The sequence below is a fragment of the Rhinolophus sinicus genome, linkage group LG01 (genome assembly GCF_036562045.2).
Source record: "Rhinolophus sinicus isolate RSC01 linkage group LG01, ASM3656204v1, whole genome shotgun sequence".
NCBI lineage: Eukaryota > Metazoa > Chordata > Mammalia > Chiroptera > Rhinolophidae > Rhinolophus > Rhinolophus sinicus.
This window is the reverse complement of record NC_133751.1, coordinates 153,500,027-153,519,852: the sequence shown is the minus strand read 5'-3', so window position 1 is coordinate 153,519,852 and position 19,826 is coordinate 153,500,027. Positions and strand designations below refer to the sequence as shown.

Genomic DNA, 19,826 nt, shown 5'->3' with positions numbered 1-19,826 from the left:
TAAGATCCATAATACATATACATGCATGATTTATGCATGTCTACTGCATAATTCTTTGAGTGAAGTGTTATTCAATTAATTTCAACTTTTTCTTGACTTAAAACAATTATACTTTGGCCATATTTAGCTATAAAAAGCAAAATCTATCATTTCAAAAATACTTAATTTAGAAGTAGATATATTTGACTTCAAAAAAAGAGGTTTCTCAATAAGCATTGCCAGCTTTAACTCCTGGAATTCTGACTGTCCTCTTCTTTCCAAAAAATACTATTTATAGAGCCATATACCAATGTCCCAAAATGCTGAAGATTCATACAAAGATCATATAAAGGATGCACTCTTAAGTGGGCCATCAAACATATTAGTTATATAAAAAATATTTATTTGACAAACTAAAAAAGCAGGATACATAAAAACATTCAATTTGCAGTAAAGGATGCCTTCCAGAAGTTTTATATAGATGTATGTTTTATATATATTACATATATTATATTATATATTTTATATATTATATATATTATGTATATAATTGTATATATATAATATACATAATATATATAATATATTATGTATATAATTATTATATATTATATATTATATATAATAATTATATATAATATATAATATATATTATATATATTTCAATATATATATAGACATAAAGCCTCTTAAAATCAAAGAGACACTAGGATATAAATAAACATAAAAGTACAAGAAAAGAGGCTAAAACTTAGAGTCTCTAGGAGCAGTGAAATTGCAAAGAAAAGCTTGCAAAATGAATCAAAACATTCTAAAGAAAAAGACAGAGGTAACATGTACCTTTCGTTAATTAATGCAAACCAAAATAGACAAACGGAATTATTATACCTCTTAATTAATTCCCCTCCCTCACCAATATTCAACTCATGAGTTATAAGCCCTGCCAATTCCATCTTTAATTATTTCTTGAGTTAAAGCCCTCTTTACTCTAGAACTTCTGACCCATTTAAGTCCGCGTTTGTTTAATCTGGTATTTCGGTAGCTTCCTAACATGTATTCTTATAACCTTGACACCCTGTATATCAATCCTATACAGTCATAAAAAATCTGTCTTAAATGCATATCTATTTATATTACTTCCCTGTGAAAGTTTTTGCAATGGTTTTTGATTGACTTAGAATAAAGTAAAAATTCTTTAACATAGCATATAATGTCCTCTATTATCTGGCCTTTGCCTACAGCTCCAGCTCCATGCCTCAATTATGCCTCACTATATTCACAAATATATCATGATATTTTACCTTTTGCATAAGTTGTTTCTTTTGCCTATAATGCAATTCTATATTCATGAAAAATTATTTCAAGTCTCAGCTGAAGTATTCTTTGCCCTCAGGTGTCCTCCTTCATAATCCTTTATTGAGAGTAGAGTTTATCACAACCTCCTTGTTTCTCCAAAAATCTCATTTATATTTTATATCATAGAATCTATCACATTGCAGTTGCAATTATTTGTTGTATGTCTGTCTCTCTGATAGAATGAACTCCTTGAGGGAAAAATATACTCGTCATTGAATCTTTTGTACTTGGCATATTGTGGATGCTTAATGACTATCAGCTGAATAAAAAAATAAACAAAAAAATTAAGGCACAGACTCTGGAGTCAACCTCCCTGGTTAGGATCACATTTGCTCACTTTCTTTGGAAGTTACTTGGACCTTCCACGTGTCCATTTCTTGTACAAAAAAAGTAATAATGATAGTACTGTATCAGAAGGTTATTGTGAAGAGGAAGTATGTTAATATATGTGAAAAACTGGTTCTCAAGTGTTACATCACTAGCTTTACTTAACAAATATTCACTGCACACTTACTTTGTGTCAGCTATTTTCCCAGTAACTCAGGATATATACCCTGTTTCCCTGAAAATAAAACCTAGCCGGACAATCAGCTCTAATGCATCTTTTGGAGCAAAAATTAATATAAGACCCGGTATTATGTTATATATTATTATATTATATTATATTATATTATATTATATTATATTATATTATATTATATTATATTTATATTATATGACCCAGTCTTATGTTATAGTAAAATAAAACCAGTTCTTATATTAATTTTTGCTCCAAAAAACGCATTAGAGCAAATTGTCTGGCTAGGTCTTATTTTCGGAGAAGCATGGCATTAAACAAGGAAAAAAAAAGAATAAGATTGAACGTAAGTAGATTATCTGGCTATATCACTGAATTTTACCATTAATTTTTCATTATGGAATTAAGCCCAGAAACTGAAAAAGAAGCACGTTGCAATACATACAGGTTTTTTTTTTCTTTTCCCCAACAGAGAAGTAGTGAATTTAACTGGGGATGGGGAAGGTATTATTCAGTGAGAGATAAGCAAAAAAGGTGCCTGTGCATAATATGACTCTTCCAAATCATTTTAGTCCCTAGGACATGGAAATAGTCTATGGAGACAAGACCAGAAAGTGGCTTTGTGATCACCTATCCAGTTTTTCTATGGTTCATTTTTCATGAACTGATACATAATGAACAGTCAGTTCACAGTGATTTAATCTACTATTTCAATTTCAAGCGTCAGCATCGGACTGATTTAAACAGGAAAGGTAATTTGTTAAAGAGACATTGGTTGGCCAGGGTTGGCCATTGTGGACACAGATAACAGAATGGTGGTTACCAGAGGGAGAGCGAGATTGGGGGAGGGTGAAGAGAGCAAAGAGGGTCAAATATATGGTGATGGAAGGACAGTGGACTTTGGGTGGTGTGCACACAATGGAATATACAGATAATGTATTATAAAATTGTATACCTTAAGCTTAAGTAACCAATGTTACCTCAATAAATTTAACTTAAAAAATAAAATGGAGACAAGAAAGGAGAGCCATTACCCTCAAGTAGTATGCTGAAGTATGCTGAAGAAATGCACAATTCTGAAATGCTTTCAAAGAATCCAAAAATTAATAATAACATGCAGTAATTTTTATTGTGTATTAATTCTTTTAAAAAATCACTGGGTCTTTCATCATAACATTCTTTTCACTATTGTATCAGGTAACTACACATTTGTATCTTTTAGGGTGGGTGAGTCAGTGAAACATTTTTCTAACAACATAATATTAGTCATCAAGTGCAAAGATTCAACAAATAGAAAAATCAACATCAGAAGTTAGAGGGGGTCTCAAAATTGAAAAAGGTTCTTACAAAAAAAGGACAAAAAATTATTTGCTTTAAGTAGATGCTTAAACAGTTTCATTTTACATAGAAATATAGGTACCAAATACAGAGCTCATGATCATTTTATTTAACTAATTTAACCTACATTTTGTGTGAAATGATATTGTCTGCTCACCAATATTTTTTATAGGAGGAAATTAACATGTTTGCATTTGATTCTGATATAGAAAAAGTATGTCTGTATGTGTCTACAATTCTCTCATCCATATATTTTCACACTCCGTCCTTCCCACAAATCATTCCTTTTCTTTTTCTATTTTCTGAACCCAGACTTGATAGTGCACTTTCTCATTACCATAATCCCTTCTGTTGTAATGAAAGCTTAGAAAAAATAAGGACTGGAACGAAAGGAGTTGAGGGACAAAAGGAAAACTCCTTTTCTGATCCTTCAAAAGTAAAAACAACAAAGAACATTTGATTTGGGGGGACCTTGGCTGATATTTTCAGAAGAGTAGTACAAATGCTTACTGGCAAAAAACAAACAAACAAAAAACCAAACAAACAAACAAACAAAAAAAAAACCCAGGCTAAAGTAGACTTCATTGAAATCCCCCAAATTTCCCCCAAATGTTTCTCAACACTGTACTATATGATGAACTGTAGCATTTGATGATTGCCATTTGTCCTCTGAAGAAAATAAATTAATTTCAAATGCCATAGCAGGATGATATCTTTAGAAGGCTCTGGTATTTACCCAAAGATAAGGAAGGTCAATTGAGTCCTGGCTCCCTCTCTTGGTAACAATGTAGTGGCTGGTCTATAATGTGGTCTGTCCATATAATGTTAGAAATGAAGTAGACTCTACTGGTCCCTACAGTGATGAACAATACTTGCTCTTCACCATGCCTGCATAGGTCACTCAGGACAGAGAGGGATAAAGAACAAGCACAAGAAAAGGCTGATAGAAGATATAATCTTACTCCATGTTCTGTGATGTTGAGATTTGCATAGAAGCTGGAAAAAAGACAAAAAAATTCCCCAAACAATATCTCTGCATTAGTGTGGTATTAAAGACGGAATCTCTTAATGTTTCTTCTTTTTCTCAGGCTTAGTGTTTTTCTAGTTTTTTTTTTTATAGCATGATAATTCATTTGTAATTATGCAAACTAATGAATAAATGAACATCCAAAAGAATAGACAAGCTTGACTTAATCTAATTATCTTTGAAGACCCATGAGGATAAATTTATTTTGAGAAATACCAGACTCAAAAGAAACAGAAAGCTAATAATAACTTCTTATGTTAAGTAGTTACGGAAAATACCCATTTTCGTATAAGTAAGTATGTGGAAAAACATTTCGCAGATGTGACTAAGTTCTACCAAAAATAGTCATTCTGTGATGTCAATGGTTTCTTTCATCATAATTGTCCTTGCTCATCAAAAACTAGCAAAATCCAAGAACTTAAAATTCTGTAGCTTGCATTTCTATTATAACAATTTAAAAATAAATTTAGTTAGTATATTATAACATATTGTCTACATATTTGAGAATTTTTAAAATGTAATTATAGGAAGAACACATTCACATTTTTAAACTAAGACTTCCTGTTGAAGAAGGGGTTATACAAACGTATTTCTTCTATTCCTCCTTGCCCTACTTGTCCACTCCCTCCCATAAAAGAAGACATAAAATTCCATTATGTCAAAATATCTGTGTTTTACATGTTTATCAACATCAAATACTTTTTGAAATCATCTGTTCAAGCACTGAGAACATGAAACTGTGCTGTAATTTTGTGTTGGGGGTTGGTGGGGAAGGGTCCAGGTAATATTCCCTCAACAATTCTGGGCCCTGAGATAAGAACAATACCACTCCTATTTTTCCCAATTCATTGTACTCTTCAAAAAAAAAAAAAATTTTTTTGTACTTTAAAGGAGGAAAGGGTAAAGGCGGTAAGCATGCTTGTCTTCTGCAATGAAATTGAAAGTGGGTTCTATGAGAACAAATAGGTTTACAGAAACAGGAAATCCACAATATCATTAAGAAGAGACGCTCTTCTTGTGGAACTCCAATAATTGGGGTAAACATTGCTCCTACACATTCTATTTTGGAGAATGAGTAAGGTGATCCGTAGAAAGAAAAGCAACCAGTTCAGGATTTTTTGAAAGCACTTGAATCTGTACTTGCAACTCAGGCTTACTTATAGGCATTTCTACTATCCACTGAGATCCTGACTGCCTGAGGAACAGGGTCAGGGCACCCCTCATATGGTAATATTTCTAACCCTCTCCAAGTCATCAGGCAGATTAGTTTGTTTAGTTATTAAACAGCATAGTAAAGGAAGCCAAGCTGAATGCATTCACTGGACGGACTGCTATTTCACCAAGGAGTCAGAATTGTCACAAGAGACCCAGACAAACATTTTGTGGATGTCTTCGCAGTGTGGGGTTGGAATTAGTTTCCCTTCATAATGATAACACTGGGATGGCCTGCAGTGCTGCCACAGGAGAGGGAAGAGTGAATGAATCTCTCTATGCATTAGCAGAACTCATATACCAACAAATTCTGCAGGAAGAAGCTGAAATTGGAAGTTGCGAAGGGACCGTGACTAAGACTTTATGGTCACACCTCAGCAGACAGTTAGCAATCGCCATCAACTTCATTTGGAAACAGCAGAGGTTGAGAGTTATAGTGTGTGGCTCTAAAATAATGTGATTGATGTCAGGAGATCACAGGAAACAGTCTTATAGTACTTTATGGGCATACCTTGCATCCCGTGGGAAGACCCACATTGGTTTAGTTATGTAAAGAGCGGAATGACTATGAGCATGTCAATATTATTTAATAATAAGGTTTATCTCTTCATAATTAAGTCCTGTGTCTTTCAGAAAATAATATTGTTTGTATAGAAGTATCAAAGGTACAAACTCGAGACATTAGGTGTATAGATTATATAATCCTATGCAATTAAAGTTTTTCTAATGAATGATTGAAATAATCTATAAGAAGTTAAATCTCAGTTTTAATTAAATATTGGTTTAGTAGTGTGGCCTAAACTTTCATTAACTTTTAGTTAATTTTTATTCTAATTGGTTTATTTTTAATGCTTTGATATATTTCTTTAGTTCATTTATATTACCTATTATTTGTTTAGTTTTAATATTCAAATATATCTTTGTATATATACAAAAACACTATTTCAGTACTTTTTGCTACTAACAAGGGAGTTAACTGGGTTTGGGGTGCTAGTAAATTAGTTGTTTGGACAACTGACATTCATTATATTTAGCATGATTTGTGTAATCTCTAGCTTTCTCTACTCCTTGCAGTCCCTTGTTCTATTCCTTGACTGCAGTGGGCATCTCAAGAGAAATGTCAGTGTAAATAGAAGGGCCCTACTATCAGGAAAAGAATGAGGTGGGCAGATGACAAGCCTCAGATGAAAAACTAAGAGGGGCATGGTCATCTCTGGGATAACAAATCCTGGCTCAGGTTTGAACTGTCATGTTCATTGCTGCACATTAGACTAACCTGCAGCGCTATACAGTTCCCTGATCCCCGATCATATGGCACAACAATGACATCATCATTACCTGGAGCACCAGGGGAGCTGCGTGTACTGTCAGAGTCAAGGCCACTTCACTGAGGGCTTGGATGACATAGGTGACTAGAACTCCCACTGAGATTCCACGTCCCAGCCTAACAGGAGGAGTGATTTGATTCTGAATCCTTATCCAGTCAGGTAAGAGGTAGGAGGTGAGATGTAAGGGACTCTGAAAAGATATCCTGCTTCAAGTCCACAAACCCATTACCACTACATTCCTGTACCCCAACCCCGGGAACCCTGGGGTAAAGGCACCTAACAGCGGCTTCGTAAGGAGTGTGGGGTGCATTTCTAGACAGACCAGGTTCACGCAAGTCTTAATGCAAGCAGGGGAAGAATTAGTAGTTTGTTGAGGCTTGTAGAGAAAGCCTCTCTTCCTTTCATCCTTAGAAATACAAGTTGTCATGGAGTTTAGTTTGTGTTTTGCCTTTGTTTTCTCATATTGGGGCAAGCAGTGCTAAATGCAATTTATTTCACAACTTGAGCAAATAATTTTTCACAAAATATACCTTTTTACTATTGGGTTTCTGTAGAAAAAAGTACAGGATTCCACCATGGCCTACTTACAGAGTTATAGGAAGATGGACATGGGTAGCAACAGAGGAGACACAGATGGAGATAGAGTAGTACCGGTAAGAGGCCACCAGGTACAAAGTGGCAAGGCAGCACTAGCCAGCACACAGGTGTGAAAACAGTAATGAAATGGACACTTGTGAGCATCACAGAATTAGATTTGAATGCAAGAGTGGAGGGGGAAAAAAGCACTTCATTAAACACGCATCTAGAAACCCACAACTGAATCAGAGTTGCATTTCCACTGCTTGCTGAATTGAAAGAAAAACTTACTAGTGTAGAGCAAAGCTGGTCTGCTGTGTGGCATAGTCAGGAACTGGGATATTTTGACCAATAGATAAACCCAGTCAACTGAATTCTGCAGAAACCAGCTTGGGGAGGTCTGGCCTCCAGTAGATTATAGACCTTAATTGGTTGAGGCTATTGTTTTATTATTCTGATTCTGAGACATCATTCAAAAATGAGTCTTACATTGTATTATTTTCATCACCAAAGCCCACTCAGGGACAGGCACTGAGAAAGAGTTGTAGAAGATAAACAGCTTAAAGGGTCTGGATTTGGAAGGGAAAAAAGGTAAAAGATTTATTGTTAGAGTTTTAATTTTTAACGGAGTAAGACTGTTAGGTCTAGTTGACATATTAGCCTTACTTGTGAGCCTCTTAAAGACTGTGTTTCCCTGAGACCAAGCTCACACCCAGCACACACTGGGACCCTGCTGTGATCACTCAGCCTGTGTAATATTCATGTGGATCCATCAGCCTATCTGGAGAAAGGTCAAGATGACTCCCTGGAAAAGAAACAGTCCTCTGGCAAAGAGAGGCTGGTATTTCTTAGTATTTATACATATTAACATTGTATGTTGAAAAAACACTTGTTATATTTTATTAAGACAATTGTAGGAATATATTTATCTTCATTGTTTCAACTGTACAAACCAGAAAATGTCATGAGGTAGTTTCTATCCCTCACAAATACTTTTATTTCCCTTCTATACATCAGCTAAAACATGCTGAAAACCTACAAGACTCATAGAAACTGGAAAAAAATCAATACTCCCTCAATTCTTCTTCTTTTCTTCATTTATTCAAGCAGCATAGGCTTTTCTCTCCTGACTGACTCAATTCATATATTAATTATGTTATTTTCCTCTCAGTGCATCTTGTCACAATAGTGTGAATCAAGCAGTCTCCAAAAACAAATGCTATGTTATTCATTTGCTCCCGCTTAAAAAAGCAAACTTTGATTCAAAATGGCATCATCTCGGCTTCAGCGTACCTGTGCAAAGCATGTTTTGCCTATTCCCCTCCTCTGCCTTCCAAGAGGTCCCCCTCATCTTATCATTTCCTAGAGTCAGGGTTAAATACTTTGTCCTCAAAGAAGATCTGCTAGTACAATTTTTTAAATGTGCACTAATGTTACTGATTACTCCAGAGCAACATATGTCCAAAGCATAAACAGGCATGTTAATTTTAAACTAATCTTTAATTACTTAATGAGCTCCTGAGAATTGATTCTGTCTTCCAGGGCCAAAGTACTGAAAAGAAAGCTAAGGTACTAAAAAGAAAGCACAGAACAATGCTATCCTTCTTTGTCTTTTTACATGTACATAAAATGTTTATGAATCATATTCTACTTGGAGAATAATTACTATCTGATTATAGTCTGTTGGCTATAGTGGCAGTACTACTGATGTAATAACTAGTGTTTATTGAACAATTCATTTATGCCAGGCATTATAGTAAGAGTTTTACATGGACCATCTCATCTTATTCTTAAAATACACCTGTTGCTTCATCCTCATTTTCCAGACAAGATTAGGTGGCTAGCTCAGGGATTATAACCAGAGATAAATCTGATTCAGGAGGCAGTAGGACCAGCTAATCATTACTCTAAACTGCCACATTTTCAGTGATGTTACTTTAAGTTGTAATAGTCATTTAAAATTGGTGTACACAATTAAAATACAATACAAGACAGGCTTTTGGTCACAACCGTATATACTGATGGGGATTTAGTTTAGATTGAACCTATTAACAGCCATCTATGACCTTGAAAAATTATGTATTTGGCAGAAAGCTAAAAGTAGGTTTAAAGCACATTTATAATGAATGCTTTGTAATGTGGACATTTAGCTGATAAAAATATGTTTGGTTTGCTAGAAAATAATTATGGGTCAGTTTTAAAGAGTCTAAACACACAAATGTCAGATTATATCTGTCAGAAGTTGTCAAGAATAATTTCTATCAATCTAAAATTGTCCAGGGATTGTTCCAAATCCAAATAATCTTATGGAGTGCTAATGTTGACATTAGGATTGTTGCAACAGTACATGTATGTGGAGAGATACATACTATCTTGCAACTTCCTCTGGTCCACATCAGATTTACAACAGGGAGTGAAGGTCAGGAATAATTCAGACTCTTGACATGGATTTCGTGCAACGGTTTTCACATGAAAGCAATTATTAATACCTAAGCTCTGTATGGCACTGATTATTTCCAAAAATTCTGGGGCTCCATCTGCTCTCCCCTACTTAAACCACTTAAAAAAAAAAAAAAAAAGAAACTCCAGAAAAGAAGAGGCTTCCAGGGCTTCACAATTAATAAGCAAAGAGCTACTCAGTACTGCATAAATATGGGGGAAAGAAAATAAAGAAGAAATTCACATGAAAAGATGAAAATCAAACCCTAGGTATGAGACTAGTGCACAAAGAATGAATATCTCAGACTGCTTATGGGACTGAGATTTATTCTAGGGGGACATGGAAATGTTCTAAAATTAGATTGTGGTGACATTGCACAACTTTATAAACATACTAAACAGTTGTACACTTAAAATGGGTGAATTTTACGGTATGCAAATTATATCTCAAATTACATATTAAAATTATATGTTAAAATTATGTTAAGTATGTCTCAAATTATATATTAAAAAAAGAAAAAGAAAATATTCAGAAATTAGTTGCATTTTTATACATCAATAACAAACTATCAAAAAGAGAAATTAAGAAAACAATCCCATTTTCAATTGTATCAAAAATATGTATACTTAGGAATAAATTTAACCAAGAAAGTAAAAGACCTGTACTCAAAAAATTATAAGACATTGAAGAGAGAAATTTTTAAGACACAAATAAATGGGAATATATACAATGTTCATGGATATGAAGAATTAATACAGTTAAAATGTCCATATTAACCAAAGCAATATATAGATTCAACACAATCCCTATCAAAATACCAATGGAATTTTTCACAGAACCAGAACAAATAATCCTAAAATTTATATGGAACCATAAAAGACCCGAATAGTCATGACAATCCTGAGAGAGAAGAACACAACTGGAGATATCACGCTACCTGATATCAAATTATATTACAAGGACACATTAATCAAAACAGCATGGCATTGGCATACAAAACAGACACACAGATCAATGGAACAGAATAGAGAGGCCAGAAATAAATCCATGCCTATATGGTCATTTAATCTATGACAAAGGAAGCAAGAATTTACATTGGGATAAAGACAGTCTATTTAATAAGTGGTACTGGGAAAATTGGTCAGATACATGCAATATAAAAACGAAACTGGACAGCCTTCTCATACCATATACAAGAATATACTCAAAATGGATTAAAGACTTAAATGTAAGACCCTAAACCATAAAACTCCTATAAGAAAATATAGGAAAGAAACTCTCAGACATCACCCTCAGTGATATTTTTAATGATACATCTCCTTAGGCTAGGGAAACAAAAGAAAAAATAAACAAATGGGACTACATCAAACTAAAGTGTTTTGTTTGTTTTTTCACATCAAAACAAAAACACAGTCTACTGAATGGGAGAAGATATTTGCCAATGATACATCTGATAAGGGCTTATTATCCAAAATTTATATTGAAGGAACTCATACAATTCAAAAACAAGACATTTAAAAAATGGGCAGAGGACATGAATAGATATTTCTCTAAAGACGACGTATGAAATAGCCAACAGACGTGTGAAAAATTGCTCAAGTCAGTCATCATCAGAGAAATTCAAATAAAAATTGCAATGAGATACCACCTCACTCCTGTCAGAATAGCTATCATCAATAAATCAACAAACAACAAGTGCTGGCGAGAATGAGAAGAAAAGGGAACCCTCCTGCACTGTTGGTGGGATTGTAAACTGGTGCAGCCACTATGGAAAACAGCGTGGAGGTTCCTCAGAAAATTAAAAATAGAACTACTTTATGACCCAGCAATTCCACTCCTGGGTATTTATCCAAAGAAATCCAAAACACTAATTCAAAAAAATGTATGCATCTCTCTGTTTACTGCAGCACTATTCATAATAGCCAAGATATGGAAACAACTGAAATGTCCATCAACAGACGATTGGATAAAGAAATGGTGGTACATTCATACAATGAAGTATTACTCTACCATAGAATAGAATGAGAACTTACCATTTGCAACAACATGGATGGACCTAGAGGATTTTATGCTAAGCGAAATAAGTCAGACTGAGAAAGACAAATACCACATGATCTCACTTATATGTGGAATCTAAAGACCAGAATAAACAAGCAAACAAGAGAGAAATAGATTCATAGATACAGAGAAAAAAACTGACTGATAGTTCCTAGATGAAAGGGGATAGGTGAGGAGGTGAAGGGATTAGAAAGTACAAATTGGTAGTCATAAAATAGTCACAGAGATGTGAAATACAGTATGGAGAATATAATCAATAATGTTGTAAAGACTATGTAGGGTGTCAGATGGCTACTGGACTTACAGGGGGGTGTCACTTCATAGATTATATAAATGCCTAACCACTGTGCTGCACACCTGAAACTAATATAAAATAATACTGAATGTTTATATATATATATATATATATATATATATATATATATATATATATATAGCCATGGGATGTAAAGTAGAGCATAGGGAATATAGTGAATGGTATTGTAGTAGTTATGTACAATGTCAGAGGGGTAGTAAACTTTGTGGGGTTACCACTTTGTGAGGGGTGTAAATGTCTAATCATTATGTTGTTTTGTACACCTGAAACTAATAATTAAATTAAATTTCATTTAAAAAAAAGAAAAAGAAAAAGAGACTGTGAAAAAACAACAACAGCAGCAACAACAACAACAAAACTGAAACCATAAAATGGGCAAGTGAAAATGAACTCAGAAAAGAGACAATGGCAATTTCACACTGATAATTTAATCCAATATCTGTTCTGGCATATTTCAAGACATCTTTTTAGTGATGAGGGATTGATTATTCAGAATGTTCTTCTCAAATGGAGCCTGTTGTCGTGAGTGGATTCAAAACATCCCTCTCAAGAGGTCCTTTCCATTCTAGCGTTAAGAACCTACTGATGTTCAGTGACATGGAATGCTGAGAACTCAGTCTCAAGGCAAAGTCAGAAACAATGCTGATGTGATCATTTATCCTAAATATCAACAGGACAGAAACAAGTGGCTTATACTTCCTTAGGAGGAATGGGTTTCATTAATAGCTACTGGAATCAGTAATGACGGTTTTGAAAAGCAAAATCTAAATGGGTGATGTTAAAAAGAGTTACTATTACCGACCAGAGCGACCTAGTAAAGTTTTCCCAACACATTCTTTTAAGAAGCTGAACCTTCTCCCCATGCCTCCCACAACCAGGGGCTGCTATTGTCCACAGTTGCTCTTTTTTCTAATTTCCATAAAGATACTCCACAGGCTCCCAGTGATACTGCTAAATGTTAAGCAGGCAGAGCCATAAAGCATGACAAGTTTAGAATATATAAATAGGATATTTTCCCAAGTTTAAAATGTCTGGCATGAATGAATGTTCCTATATCTCGTACCACATTTTTTTTTTCTATTTCAGAACCCCCTTTTTAATTGGTATAAAATAGTCTGTTCAGTCAGCAAACGGAAGGGATCTTTAACCTCAGAGATAGTTCAATTTTTAAAACTTGTTTAGCACCATTGCTGATCTCCCAGGAAAACTGTTATCAAATCACCAGATAATTACCCTGAAACATCTGACTTAAATACATTATGAAGAAAATAGGCATATTGGACTTAATTATCACACCTTGTGAAATTATTACTGGTTGTGACATTAAATATTGTTAAGAACCTTAAACAAATGTTCTTTCTCTTAACTCTAATTAAACTTGATTTCCAAATTAATACCAATTTTATATGTCAACAGAATAAACATACATATATTTTTTGGCCAGGGGAAGACTTAGCAGAGAGATAAATCTCAAGTACTTTCTACAAGCAAAGAGATTGAAAACACTCTTAGAGCTGAAAACAGCTTAGGTAAGAGAATTAACTGTCTCCACCAGTAAATGTCTTATTTTCAATCCTTGCTTATAAAAAGAAGCAATTTTTAAAAATACCTATAGAAAGGTTTAAAAGTTTAAGTTAATATCTAAGACATGATTTTTCTACATTTTCCACTCTATTACCAAATTGGACATGTATTTTAAATTTCCAGTAAGTATTATAAAGTTTTAATTTTCTAAGGTGCAGGTGACTCTTTTCTTTCATTTTCCCAGACTTTAGCATACATTTCAATAAATAGTATTTACGAGTTTATTCTTATATATGTTTTCTGCATTATGAATCAGATTTAGTCATTCCTTACAGAATTATTGGATATTATTAGCATGTCTAGAAGCAGATAATGAAACTGAGTGGTCACTACGGTCATGCAGATACTGACTTCTAGGGAATGGTTGGTTTTTCACTGCTCCCACACAGATTAGTTTTTCATATTCATAGAGCAGCAACTACATTTTATTGTGTGTGTGTGTATATATATATATATATATATATATATATATATATATATGTGTGTATATATATATATTATATTATATTATATTATATTATATTATATTATATTATAATATATTACATATATATAGTGCCATTGTGTGTGTGTGTGTGTGTGTGTGTGTGTGTGTATGGTGCCATAAATAAGTATACATATTTTAAGAAAGGAAAACTGTATTAAAATTATAATACTCAATATAAACCAATAACAAAAGATGAATACACATCATGTTTGACTTCTTCAATTACAAGAGATGCTCAAAGTGGTTACCACCAGCATCCAGACACATCTCATTATGGCGAACTACTGCTTGATCAATGTTGACCAAAGTGTCCAGTTGTAGACATTTTTTTTTGCAGCCCTGGTATATATATGGTGCAATCAAACAATACAGTAAATGTTTAAATTAAAAAAAGAAATGTGCTACAGTAAAGGACACATTGCCATTATCCCCCCTCAAAACACTCCCCCTCACTTCAAACACACTTATCCCATCGTTCTTGCCACTTTCTGAAGCAGTTCTTGAAGTCCTCTTTCATGAGTGTCTTTATGGTAGTTGCGCTGTTGTAGCTGCCTCAATGTCCTAAATCATTTTGACTTTGGGGAAGAGCCAGAAGTCTCACCGTGCGAGATCCAGTGAATAAGGTGGATGGGGACACACTGTCATGTTTTTATTTGACAGAAATTGCTGTATACGAGAAGTGATGTGTGACATGGAGCGTTGTCATGATGGAGGATGACTTACTTTGAAACACATCTTCTCTCAACTGTAGCTCACACCTGCCTGACTGCACCAAACAAGTTGAAAGTTGTCACACACTGTTACTAAGGTTCCATGTGCCGCTCCCTGTATTGAAGATCCCTGGTTCTTTGTTGGATGCTACGTGGCAGTTTAATTCATGTCACGCATCACTTCTAGTACGGAAATTTCTGTCAAATAAAAACAATACGGTGTGTCCTCATCCACCTTATTCACTAAATTTGGAACCATGTGACTTCTGGCTCTTCCCCAAAATCAAAAGGACCATGAAAGGTAAACGTTTTGAATCGATTCAGGACACTGAGGCATCCACGACAGTGCAACTAAAGACACTCACAAAAAAGGACTTCCAGAACTGCTTCAGAAAGTAGCAAGAACGATGGGGTAAGTGTGTTTGAAAGAAGAGGGAGTATTTTGAGGGGGATTCGTGGCAATGCGTATTTTATTGTAACAAATTTCTTTTTTTAATTTAAATATTCACTGTATTTTTGGATCAAACCTTGTAGTTTGTTTGGTTGGTTTTGTTTTTACCCAGTATCCATTTATTCTCCATTGATAACTGTAGGCTGAGAATTTTCATTTAGCTAAACAAATACAGAGGCCTCAGCTGGCTATAGCAGTTAGTGCTAGAAGCAGCATGTTTGTTTCATTTAGAGCCTTTTAGATGTAGTAAGGCCTTTTCCTAGGACTTCTGGGAAACAGATTCTTACTCTTTCTCTGCATTTTTTTTTTTAAAGCTCTTTGGGGGAATCCTGTGTGAGAATGTGGCCAGTTCAGAGAAAGTGAGGCTGAGAGGTAAAAAAGAAGAAATATGATCAAGGTGATAGTTAATATTTTTTAAACAAACACTTGTGTAGTGTTTACAATGGGCCAGGCACAGTTTTAAACACTTTACAAATACAAGTAATTTAATCTTCTTAACAAACCTATGAAGTGAGTATTATTATAACCTTGACTTTACAACTGAGGAAACTGAGGAACAGAAAACACAGTTAATAAGTGGAGCAGGAACTTGGACCCAAATGATCTGGCTCGATGCTATGCTTAGCCACTATGCTAGGCACATAGTTTGAGCCCTTACATACATCAATGGTAAGGTAATACATACTTAAAAATCAGTTCTAAAAAACAAAAAGGAGAGAGAGAGAGGGAGAGAGAAGGGGAACCCTTGATTTGTTGCATTTGCCAATTTCCTTGCCATAAATATTCTCACTGTGGCTGAGTGTAAGCTATTAACATAACATTATCTGGTTACCAAAATTCGTAAAGAAATGAATAATCGAAGAGTTAGTACAAGCGAGCTGCTCTCGTACACTACTGGAGCTTACACCAAACCTCCCTTCCACAACACTGCATTTTTGTGAATCTATAATGTTCCTTTGGTTTAAGCCACTTTTGGTTGCATTTTGTCTTTTGTAATATTAAAGAGTCCTAACTGATTCCAAGTTTCACAGATAATGAAATACTTTCATGGAAATTATTCTTTGTTATCCTAAATCTTACAATAACCTCATGAGACAGACAAATAACCCCAAATTTTCCCATCTTACTCATGAGACACTGAGGCTTGAGTTAGCTATGAATTTGTTTTATATAGTAACAGCTACATAATTTGCCAGACCTAGTGCAAAATGAAAATGTGGAGTCCCTTGTTCAAAAATTATTAGGAATTTTGAGGTGATGACAGCAGAGCATGAAACTAAGTGCAGTGCTCTTCTAAGAGTGGGGCTCTGTGCAACTGCCCAGGCTGTACACCTGTTAGGGTGGCCCTGCGTCTATGACACTCAGCTGGTGACAGAGGTAGCATTGCACTCAAGATCTACAAGTCCCATAGCCCTTACATTCTATTTTACTGGTTCCCTGCAAAATACAGGATCTTTAAATACATTACCTACACTTCTATGTAGAATTTACTCAAAGTATTAATGATAACTATTTCATATTATTGACTAATTTCAAGTAAACAAACACTAACGACTCACTTAAAGATTCCTATGTTGCAACAGCTATATATGAGATCATAAGTATATCCAATTTTACTTTCTTATTTACATTATGTTACCTTTAGGTAAAATTTTTTAAAATCTTACATAAATTTATTAAGCTACCTATATTGCTCATTTTTACTTTTCAGACAAAGCTAGATAAAGAAAACAAACACTATTTCACATATCATATTTTTAATAATTTTATCTGATAGAGTTCCCCCCCACCACACCCAATTACCTTATTTATTAAAATTTAGGCAACTCTAAATATCCTAGGGTTTTCTAAAACAAACAAAAACACCCACTTTTATTTCCCACTACAAAATTTCAGAAATACGCCAGTTTTCTTCCTTATGGAAAACACGGGCCTAAGTGCAGCTGTTTACAATGCAATTACTGTTTTTCAAAGTGCCAAGCTCAGTTTAATTAGTTTTATTACTTAGAGTCTCACACTCAAAAATCATTATATCCCGTGACAATATTTGATGATATATGATAATGGAATAAGGAAATGAGGAAAACAAATCTTTTATATAAGATAGCATCTGGAAGTTAAATTATACAGTTTTACGTAACATCTGGGTTCCACTACTCAATTTTTGACGATTTTTAAGGAAAACAGAAAACTTGCCACAATAAATAGCTCAATAATGCTTTAAGCTTAATCTATGTCAACAAGCGGCAACAGTTACCATGAATTATAATCTAGAAGCAGAAACTCAGTGTTTTCAACATTTCTATTTTCTTGTTGACTAACCTATTTAATTTTCATTTATGTTTGAAACATTAGATACTAGAGGAAAAATATTCCAGCATGGTTCCCAAGAAACGTGGCAAAATACTCTAAGTAAATAAATCAATACATTGATAATGATTTAAAAATGGTTTTCTAAAACTTTTAAAATTTACCATTTTTGTTAATGAAGAATGAAAATACATGTACCGTACCACCAAAGAGGCAGGTAGTTGAGGCGGTTCCTACATTGGTGCTGAAATGAGAGCATTTCAACCATACATGATTTGTCCAGTAACTACAGTAGCATTACCTGCTCAGATCTGTTCCGGTGCTGGTATTGATACTGAGAAAAGATGTTATAGGAAGAATCAGTTTTGTCTTTCTCAAATTGTTTCTTCACTCTGGCCAAACCACCAGGCACTGTGCACATTTCTGATTCCTCCATCATCTATAGGACAATTTAAGAAAAAGGAAACTTCAGCTTTATATCTACTCAGAATAGGATGCTCAAGCTATTTTTTTCTTTTTTTGATAGCTGACAATGATTGATGGGTGGTATATTAAAAATATATTATTTACACAATTACATTAGTAGGCTCTTACAGAAAACCCTAATAAAAACAATCTCTCGAGGTTATTTTCTCATTTATCAGTCCTTTGACAGAAGTTAGAAGAATATTCAAAATATTGAGTTAATTCTCCTTACCTCAGATTTTCATGTCTGGAAATTAGACCTATTAGAATGTATTTCTCTAATAATACACAAGTAGTAGAAATTAGAATAATGGATTCAATTTTAACTCACAATAAGTAGTTAATAAAATCCAAAATGTACATATAGGCAACACTTTATTAAGAACATAAAAAACAATTGATTCATTTCAAAATGTATTTAAATCATCAAGAATGAATAAAATAGACTCTGAGTATCTCTTACACAAAAAAGATTAATATCAACAATAGTAACAACTACTTAATACATAGTGCACAGTGAGTTGCTATGTACTTATATGTATTTTGTTATTTGATGCTTCTCTGTATACTGTGAGATATGCGTACTTATTATCCTGATTTTAAAATGAGGAAATTGAGTATTGGGAAAGTAAGGCAGCCTGTGAAGTTCTCACAGCTAGTATGTGAGTGTTGGAGCTGAAATTTGAATTCATACTTAATCATTAGCCTTAAATGGCAGGCAGAAAAGCAGCAGCTATATGACTGCGGTACTCAGCTCTTAGTATAGGTGTGTGAGAATCAGAGGCGGGTCAGGAGGGGGTTGAGATTAGAAAGATTGTAGTCTATCACTAGCATTTTACAGATGAGAAAGTTTATTACAATAGGCATCATTTGGAGCAACTCGAAAAACACTGAGGAGTCTTATCAGATCTTATGCTCTAGCGGAAAGGGCTATAAACTCAAGGGCTTTGGTTTTGATAATTCAGCACACTCCCCAGCTCAGCAGGCACTCAAGCCCAGATGGGAATGACAGCTCTCCAGAAAACAGGCCCCATGCCAAAGTGCCCTCCTTCAGGTCTGCTTAAAACTGGGGCGGGGACTCACTAACACTTCAAACCATAGGAGGTCTCTTGAGGTACTCCTGACATAACCTTGGAAGCCTTGAGACATGAAAGGAACTGGATGTCCTGGATACCTGTGAGCAGAGGTTCCCATACCACACACTGTGGACTCCTGGGGTCCTGGAATCTTTTCCCCAACATGCATTCTCTCAAACAGATACTAAAAATCAACTATGGAGACTGAATTCAGGATTATCTGAATTACTAGCTAATACTCAAGGGGTTGCTTCATCAAGTCCATAACCTTTTCCAATTATGTGGACTGTTAAATAGTTAAGAATATGTAACAAAAGAACAAGACAAATAAATGAGAAACAAAAAAGAATATGCACATTGCCTCCATGGAAAGAACAGATAAGATTATGTAATTACCGTATTTCCCTGAAAATAAGAACTAACTGGAAAATAAACCCTAGCATGATTTTTCAGGATGCTCATAAATATAAGCCCTACTCCAAAAATAAGTCCCAGTTAAGATCTTCAGCCAAATGGACTCATTTCGTACATCCATTGCAACACACGACAGACATATTGAATTATAAAATAATAATATTAATATATAATTAAATATA

The 19,826-nt window shown here is 34.3% G+C and overlaps 1 protein-coding gene across 3 annotated transcripts in view; it reads right to left on the bottom strand.

Annotated features, from left to right (window-relative positions):
* The window catches only part of XIRP2 (xin actin binding repeat containing 2), a 269,500-nt gene that overhangs the window by 28,220 nt on the left and 221,454 nt on the right, over positions 1-19,826 (bottom strand). For all 3 annotated transcript variants that reach the window (XM_074337389.1, XM_074337396.1, XM_019727352.2), the window contains one exon: positions 17,991-18,128. In XM_074337389.1, the coding sequence (XP_074193490.1) occupies positions 17,991-18,128 (138 nt within the window). The remainder of the gene's footprint in view (positions 1-17,990; positions 18,129-19,826) is intronic.